This window comes from Archocentrus centrarchus, chromosome 10, assembly GCF_007364275.1.
Source record: "Archocentrus centrarchus isolate MPI-CPG fArcCen1 chromosome 10, fArcCen1, whole genome shotgun sequence".
Lineage (NCBI taxonomy): Eukaryota > Metazoa > Chordata > Actinopteri > Cichliformes > Cichlidae > Archocentrus > Archocentrus centrarchus.
This window is the reverse complement of record NC_044355.1, coordinates 7111839-7121008: the sequence shown is the minus strand read 5'-3', so window position 1 is coordinate 7121008 and position 9170 is coordinate 7111839. Positions and strand designations below refer to the sequence as shown.

The window sequence follows — 9170 nt, the reverse complement described above, 5'->3', positions numbered from 1 at the left end:
CAAAAAGGTAACCACACAAGCAGCTCTGGCTTTCTGAAACTTTGGTTTTTCTTAGCAGGTACCAAGAATGCTTCTCACATTTCAGGAAATGACCTGTCAACTGCAGACCATTTTAATGACAAGGTAAATATCTGATATTTTTGATGGGAATAGGCATTCCACTTTTGAATATGTTACAAATCACCATTCTGCTTCTGAACTTTAGTCTGGAAGAGCTGACTTAGACCTGAGTCACACAGGCCTGGAGGACTATTCCTTGACTGGTTGGAAAGTGAGTGCTGGAGGTTGCTGCCAATCACTAAGGTTTTGGTCACAAAGAAAACCTCCTTGCAATTGCATTGCTCACTAGCAGATTGCCAGGATTGCCCATAGTTTGCATGAAAAAATGCAACACAAACTGAAAATGGAGATTGTTAATCTTCAAAGTAAAAGTTGCACCCTCTGAAACACGTTGGCTGCAGTAATAAAGTGCACCTTTAGCAAGCAACCAGAGGTAGCGCATGAGGAGGTTTGTGGTCCAACACCCTCTTTGCCTCCAATTTCACCTGGCAACAGCCAGCAACTACTCGACAAACAGTCAGAGAGCACACATTTTATTCTAGTGACTGGAGGTTGCCAGAGGGTTGCTGACTGGTCTCTGGCCCTGTGTGACTGAGGCCTTAGCTAAAGTGCAATAATTATTTTCTCCTGTGTTGAATAATTTGATGTCTCATAATCATGGCATTGTATTTTGTTAAAAAAAAAAAATGACATACTTAATTTTAAAAATGAAGATATTTCTTCATCAAATATGTTGACAGTTTCTTTGCATTTGTTTTACATTCAAACCACTAAAATATAGATTCAAAATAATTGTTATTCACAGGGTGGTGACTCAGAAGCAGTGAACTACGCAGCACTGAATTTCTCCGCAAGAAAAGTGAAAAGAGTGAAGAAGAATGAGAGAAAAGTGTCCCTACAGGAGTGTGTGTACTCTGCTGTGAGACTATAAAATCACACATTGTATCAAACCTTTCTGTAGGTAGAGCAGGTGTTACATCACAGGCCAAGGCATCTCAACTGCATAGCTGATATAGACTTCATGCTTTTTGATGTTACATTTTTTTATATTTATAAAATTACATTTATGCAAGAGGACCAAATCCATGCCACTGCTGTGTTTTCTTATAATATATTGGCTTTTGCAAAATTCATTGTAGCACCTACAGGTCATTGCTATATATGATGCAATATAATATGACTTTACACTAAAGCAGTAGTAACAACTTTGCTTCACTGAACCGCACTGTGTCACAGCAGTACTGTATTTTTCTGTATTTTTATAATAAAGGATAATGTATGAAATACTGTTATTTCAATGCACTTAACTTTTTAAGGGAACAGGAGAAAAATGTACATTAGTTGTTTTTTTTTTTTTTGTTTTTTTTAACAAAAGTATATTTAGTCCTTTTAGTGCCATCTGCAGGCTGTAATGCTCCTGACACTTAAAACAGTATTTTTTAAGGAATTCAAATTCAAACCCCACACCTCTGGTCAAATTTAACACCAGTGCAACCACAGAATCAATGACAATGTAGAAAACGTGACGTGAACTTTTAACCTTTATTTGCCAACACCTGTCAGCTTCCTAGGTGTAGTTTAACTTTCTAATAGCAGAAAAATGATGCAACAGGCCTGTACAGTGAGCTTTGTTTAGTTCTTTCATCATGACCATGGTCTAACCTTTAGCTGACCTTGGTTTTTTAACTGTTCATGATAAAATCAACCAAACAACCCATTTGGGCCTCAGTTTGTCACTCATAGGTCAGTTGTCGGATACGTAGTTAATGGATGTGACCAAAAGGTGTGAGTGTGACTACAGAAGAAGAAAGATGTTTAATAAAAGTTGTATTAACACTTTCAAAAAAAAAAAAAAAGAGGCGAGCATAAATCAGGCCAAAGCAAAAGTTTCAATTTGGCATTGAGGTTTCTCACATGAAATCAATTTCACAAATTGCTTGAGATTTGTCTGCCATATTGGATGTGATGCTAGCACCAGTTTCAAGGGAAGAATGTATATTTCCTGACTAGTTGGCAAAGCGATGGACCAAAAGAAAATCCTTCTGTAGTGATTGGTTTGGTTGCTAGCAGATTTCCAGTTACCCAGAGTTTTTCATTGTTTGTCCTGCAAACACTCGCTAACTACTAGCCGAACAGTAGTAAAACTTGTAAAAAAAAATTTAAAAACTTGTAATGTAAAATGTAAATGGAAAAGATTTGCTTTCAAACTAAAAAAGTACCAATTTCAAAAGGCAGAACATTACTGTGAAGGTGATCGGTCCCCATTTCCAGTGTCTGTCGGACTTCCCACAGTTTCACTGCAGCTCAGAGAGTAGCTGGACAGTAGCTGCTAACAAGTCAATTATTTCCATACAAACTACAGGTGACTAGCAAGGAGGTTTTTGCCAACTGGTTGGATGTTCCCCAGGGTCAGAAGGGATGATAGGGGAAAATGGGGGTCACTGACCGGTCTCTAGGCCTGTGTGACTGGGATTTTAGCAATTATTTTCCCAGCAACTGCGGGATTTTCCTTCACAACAGGTGATTGCCAGTTGGTTGGGGATCTGTCTCTAAGCCTTTGTGACTGGGACCTTATTAAGCTGATTCTACATTGTCAAACATTGTCACTTGTCCAAAATGAGCTGGTTAGCCTTCACATGTCTCCAGACTTCAATGACAGGTTTAAAGCATAACAGCAAAAAAATAAATCAATAAATCTGTGGAGGGTCAGGCGGTCCTTGGGTGCCGTGGGCCCGGGAGCCCTGCCGCCGGCCAGTGCAGGGGGCTGGCCGCTGGGGGGGGGCTGGCTTCTCATCGCCTTGGGTTCCCTGGAGCCCTCGCTCCTCGACTGGGGGGCTCCGTCTGAGACCACCCTCTCCCGTCTGCTGGGGTAGGTGTGCGGTTGTCTTTGGACTGAGTGGCCGGGGGTCTTCCTGGCTCTTGGTGGGCTGCTGGTGGCCTGGGGTTCCGGGGGCTTTCCGTACCTGCCTCTGGCTTCTGATGGGTGGAGCTGCAGCGTTTTGCCCTCATTGGTAAGTACGTTCCATGACACAGACACAAACATGACACAGACACAAACGCCCACTCAATCACAACTCAACAAAATTGTTGGTGTGCGTAACATGCTTTGTTAGTTTTGTTTTTCACACACAAATTTATTTTTGCAAGTATTGATAGTATTTTTTTATATGTTAAAGTGATGAAGTATCTGATTAATAGACTTGTGCTCTTTCCCCTTTTTTTTTTTTTTTTTTTGCTCCCTTTCTCTCTCCCTTTTTCTTCTCTTTATTTTCCTCTTCTTCAACCTGTCAGCTCTGGCTGTTACATAGTATGTGGAAAAATAACTCAGATAAATAAAATAAAGGGTTAAAACATCAACAAGAAGAGCCTATTGAGAACCTATAGAGCTCATCTTGAAATAGCAAATATGTTTGGCACAACAACGCATTCAGATCACAGTTCTGCTTGCAAGATCTACCAGACTGACAGGCTTTAAAAAAAAAAAAAAAAAAAAAATAATAATAAATCAAGTTACATAAGTGGACTGGCATTTACATTATTTTCTGAATGCAGTGCCTCTGTCTATTACAAAACACAGTCACACACAGATGGATGCATCAAGGGCAATTTTTTTTTTTTTTTTTTTGCCAGAGCTCAACATGTGGACTACAGCAGCTGGGGATTAAGCTTTCAACCTTTCAACTAAAGGAGAACTTCCACTTCCTGATCAACAGTTATATGACTTTACCTAGAACAAAAAGTATCAACTAATGCCAAATATTGCAGGTGTTGGCTAATCCACTCCAAAAGCCTTGACAGCAGCATAGATCCTCTCTCGCTCCATTGCTTTTGTATCTCCTCTTCCACCACTGCCATTTTTTATCATAGTAAATATGACAGCAGAGTAAATGGACATTTCCTTTTCTCTCTAGAGAAATGGAGAAAAAAAATTTAAAGACGACCAGTGTAAATGACAAAGCATAAGTACTTTATTTGTTGTTTTTTAGTAGTTAACCTTACCTTTATATTTGTTTTTGCAATATTTTCTTTCAGTGAAATAGAAGCTGGAAAAGAACAACAAAAATTAAACACCTAATTAAATTAGCACTTGCTAAAAAAACAAACATGTGACAGATAAATTACATAAATAATATTACCATTGCAGTCACACTTGTTATGCTTGATGATGTAAATAAGGGTGCCAATTACAATTACACTTATGGCCAAGACAGTGCACATCAGTAGCGGAATTATATCATCTTTTAGTAAACCACCAAAGACCCCCAAGCTGTTTCCTGACAGAAGAAAAAATAGAAACACTGACTTGATGACTAATAATACCACATATATATGTAGAGCTTTATTTCTTGTCCCTTGTATTATACACTTACCTTTAATATTGAGTTTTGTTCCATCTCCAAATATAATCTCCCCACAAGTGACCAGAGCACAATAAAAAGTCCCAGTATCTGAGGAGGTGATGTTCTTAGAAAATCGATACACGCAGCTTCTTGAATGAGAAGGTGACTCAGGTTTCTTGTTACATTCATAGGATCCTTTTCCATCAGTGTAGATGACGTTCGCAAAAGATTGATCTGATCTAGCACCAAACCAGTGGATACTGTGTTCCTCGGGACAAGAACTCTCGCCAGAACTGGAGCCGATCGAACACTGGAGAGTCACCGAGTCTCCTGGCTGAACTGGATCAGTTACTGTTGGCAGCTGAAAAACAGTATAGTCTGACCCTCTTTGAGCGTTTTCTATAAAATACAAAACAAGTGGAAATGGTGAAAGGGCATGAAAAACTAAGGGACTAAAGGTTATAATAGAGACTGAAAAAAAAAAAAATCAATGAAAAGACATTATTACCATTTAAAGACAAATAGGTTCCATTCCACTGATCCTTACTCCAGGTATAGGCTGCACAGTAATAGAGTGCTTCATCTTCTTGGTTGGTTGCCAAAATGGTCAGAGTGCTCATTACATTTGTGCTGTTTGCATCAAATCGTGACTGAGAAAACCCTTGCTCAAATTTTGGAATGTCAGTAGCTTTCATCAGTGTTGTAATTAATTTAAGGGTGTCACCGATTCTCTGTTTGTACCACTTGACTCGCACACTGCTATCCACCAAATCTGGGAACGAACAGGTGAAGGTCACCGGTTCACCAAGTTGACCTCTGGTCACTGAGAGCAGAGCAGCTGGACCACAAGAAAAAATACATATTATTGCAGTTACATAACAATCATAATTTGTAGGATTGGAACAGAAAAATAGAAGAATAAAATCAGTACCTGCATACAAATCAACACCTTTATGAAAGTGTGGCTTGAATGTATTACTTATTTACAATTAATAAGAAGGCATTTTATTATAATAGTAAGAATTGGACAAAAGCCTCACAAAACACTAAAAATAAACTGGACAAAGCTTGATTGCACTTACATGCATGATGAAGCAGAATCAGTATAATCCATAAATGCGACATCTTGATGCTTTTTGTGTTGTGATCTTTGGTTTTTCAGTGAGTGATGTGAGATAGATGTGATACTCCCGACTGTCTAACACAGCCACTTGTTAGCTAGTTTCAGAAGTTCATTTCCTGCCTTATGCAACATATATTTTGCGGTTTTTATGGTCTGTTCAAATAGGTCAAACTCCATCATAATTATTTTTTCATAGCGTAATTTTACTGGACAGCTGATTCAAAGACTAGTTATATAAGCATTGCAACAGTCAAGCACCCTAGTCTTTGTCATGATTAGATTATTATTCGTTATACTTGCATGCACTCGTGTTAAAATCCGTTTCACACCTTTTAGCTCCATTCGGTATGAATGACACATTTTCTGCTGTTCAAGCAGATTTCAGGTAAACAGAGACTAGAGCAGAGGTGAAGAAGCCGACACCTTGTAAGAACTTCACAGAAGAATTAAACTGTAAAGTCTAAACGCTAAAGTCAGCATGATCACATTTTCACAGTTACAATATTTGTGATTAAAATGTTTAAAAGGTAGGTCAATCAACCATTCCAAATATCAAGACTCTGCTGCACAGTGGTGCTTCAGATTAAAAGCTAACCTGCTAACATGACAAATTAAATTATCTGCTTGTTGCAATAGATGAGAATCATTACAAGCAGTAAGGTATTCATTTTTAGGGAACAGGTAAGTATACATTAAATGTAACTTAGTGCATCTAACTGTGCTCTAAAGTGTGGTTACTCTTTTAGTTTGCATCACCTTCAGTGTGAAAAAGCTCAATAAGGTGCAAAAGCTCAACACTTGTTCTGAACAGTTTTGATTTCCAGAGAAACAAGGAAATATCCCCCCATTTACTGATCATAGTGGTCTATTATTTAAAAAAAAAAATCACATGTATTCTCCATGGTGTGTCCTGTGGTTAAACCAATGTGCATTCTTGACGCAAATAGCACCTGTCAGTAAACTGAAACTTTACACTCTCTGTATCACTTGTTTAAATGACTACATTTTAACAGCTCCCTCCAATCCAGACACCATTTTCTCAGCATATTATAATCATGAACAGCCAGCGGGGGGGAGGATCTGTCTGACTGCAAAAAAAGGAGTTGAATTGTTTATGGGAAGTTTATGGGAAACAAAACAGCCTATCTCCCATTTGACGTGTGTCCTCTTGCCAGTTTCATTTAATTCTAGGTGATGATCATTTACAATGACAGTCCAGTTTAGAATGAAATAAACAAGTCAGAATGCTTTCGAATTGGGCTGCCTTGTGATTGACAAGTTGATACTGTTTTAGCGAGCAGTGTCTCTCACTTTCTCAGACTGTTTACATGAGAATATTTTCAGGTGAAAACAGTAAACTTCAGCTGCATTTTGGACTTTCATTTACACGACAGTGAGGTTTCGAGTCTCTGATTCACAATTTAAAAACAAGTTCCAAAGTGGGATGTTTTCGAAATGGTCCGCTCTCTGTCTCCACCTAATCAGGGAAAATGCAAGTTTTCCATATCGGGAGGTACTGGCACATGTACACTATGGTTGCGACTCCTACACAATCAATCTAGAAGACAATTGGCAGACTAACTGATAACGAGAGTGATGATTAGTAGTAGCTGTGTTTGGCTGTCCGCATTAATCCTGAACTTAGAGAGAGAATATTACTTGATGGAATATGATTCTCATTAACAGCAAATCAACGTGTGGACAGTTCTCTGCAAACTATGCAGGAATAATTAGTATGAAGCTTGTATGAGGCCAGGCTGAATCATGGATCAGCTGAAATGTTTGGTGTGTGGAATTGACTGAATATTAATGGACTGAACTTGTTGTCTGGCATGGAATTACAGCACCTTTAACTTCTCTTGTGGTTCCGTGTGAACGGTGATAATTTTTAAATCATTGCCATGTTCTCATGTAAAGAGGGGGCTTCAGTCAGATCCACAGCTGGTTTCAAAACAAAACCAAACAAATACTGACAGTCGAAATTCAAGTTAAGGCTCCAGAATAGGATTTCATAAATCAATGGATGTGCATCTTCTGAATACCACTTGGATAATAACCCTGCTGTGGATATGAAACTGCTGCTGCTCACTGATGGCAGTCACAAATCCATAATCTTGGCTCATGTACCTTGTGCATTATTTCTCAAAGACAGTTTCAGTTTCTTCTGTATAGACATAAGAACTATTTCTAATCTCCAAGAAGAATTTTAAGGGGAAAGGGGCAGTAAGATACTAAAACAATTATATTTCCTCATGGGTCAGTCATGCTAAATTAAAAATGTGACTATAACCTCCTTCTGACTAGGAAAAATCTGAATTTACTCAGTGACTGCATTGAATGATTTTTGCTGTCAGAGACCAATTGCAAGTAGTTGTGGTGACCAGTTCACCAGTTGCCTGGTGGGAGGCAACTAGTGTCTGAATCAGACTGACTGGTGAAGGTTTGCAAATAACTGCTGTCTAATTTATAAACAGAGGCAGATTGTCAGCATGATGCCATCACTCTGAGTTGGTCTACAATGTGTCTCTTTTCAGTAGGGGGCTCAGTCAACTGGTGCCTACTGGTTATATTGTTGCTGAGTACCTATACCATTTTGCATTTACAGTAAATCCCAGTCCTGCAGTAACTACGTCACTATTTGTAGAGGAACGTGTGAATTTCTGTTTCAGGTCTATGAAGTTGGACACTGAATGTAAGTATTTCATATGAATTTCTGTGTATGTAGGCAGCAACAGATTTGTGATTTTCACCAATTTATTGGTTAATTGCTCTATTATCACAAACTGACTGCGTGTAATTGATAGCAAACTGAAAGCAGGCTGACTTTCCTATTGCCATTTTATCACTGCTTTAATGCAACAAAGTCCTATGAAGATGGAAAGTGACTATGCATGCTTGCAGACCTGGTCCCTAGCTTTGAAGCAATCATTTCAAAAGGTAATAAAACCGCAAGTTCCCTGCACACAGTCAGTAATTTTGGCCTCCAAATTGTGGTCTCCAACTACTTTTTCCTGTTGTGACTGACACAAGCGGGCAGAGAGCAGTCAAGAGGGTGGCAAATAGGGAGTAAAAGTATTACTGAAAGTGAACTAAAAAACACTTTTAGTACTTTGATAAAAAAAAAAAATTACAGGATAAACACAATTTAATAGTCTTTGGGGGAGTGCCTGAATTACATGGATGAGTGAAATGTAACTGTCACTTCAGTCATAAGAGAATAGAAAAACCAGACAAGAGTATTAAACAAAAGTCAAGCAAAGTCTTTTATTAAACAGTCTCTGTGGAGCTGAGCAGCAGAAGAGCAGCAGCTGCTCAAACAGCAGACATGTAGTTCGCCTGGGGGACACTTTGTGTCCTCTGGCTGCACAAAATCTCTCATAGGACTCAAACAGGAATGGATCATTTCATTAAGAAGAAGCACCAACTGATGTGAGAAAACAGCAATATTCACAATAAATGCATGCAAATAAAAACATGACCACTAAAAGCACATGACAACTACAAACAACAGTAAATAATTAACTAAATTTAAAGGAGACGTATCATGCAAAATCCACTTTTTTTAGCCCTCAAATACATTTTTTTTGTGTATTTTGAGTGTCTAAGAGTGCAGAAAATTTAAATGTATTCTCTCCCGGTGCTGCATA

At 38.5% G+C, this 9170-nt stretch overlaps 1 protein-coding gene across 1 annotated transcript; it reads right to left on the bottom strand.

Annotated features, from left to right (window-relative positions):
• Positions 1 to 3752: 3752 nt before the first annotated feature.
• LOC115786405 (uncharacterized) lies at positions 3753 to 5568 on the bottom strand. Its single transcript, XM_030738530.1, has 6 exons — positions 5483 to 5568; positions 4909 to 5238; positions 4431 to 4799; positions 4197 to 4334; positions 4060 to 4103; positions 3753 to 3967 (listed from the first exon to the last, which is right to left on the bottom strand). The coding sequence occupies exons 1-6, from the start codon at positions 5523 to 5525 to the stop codon at positions 3833 to 3835; spliced, it is 1059 nt and encodes a 352-aa protein (XP_030594390.1). The 5' UTR covers positions 5526 to 5568; the 3' UTR covers positions 3753 to 3832.
• Positions 5569 to 9170: the final 3602 nt, after the last annotated feature.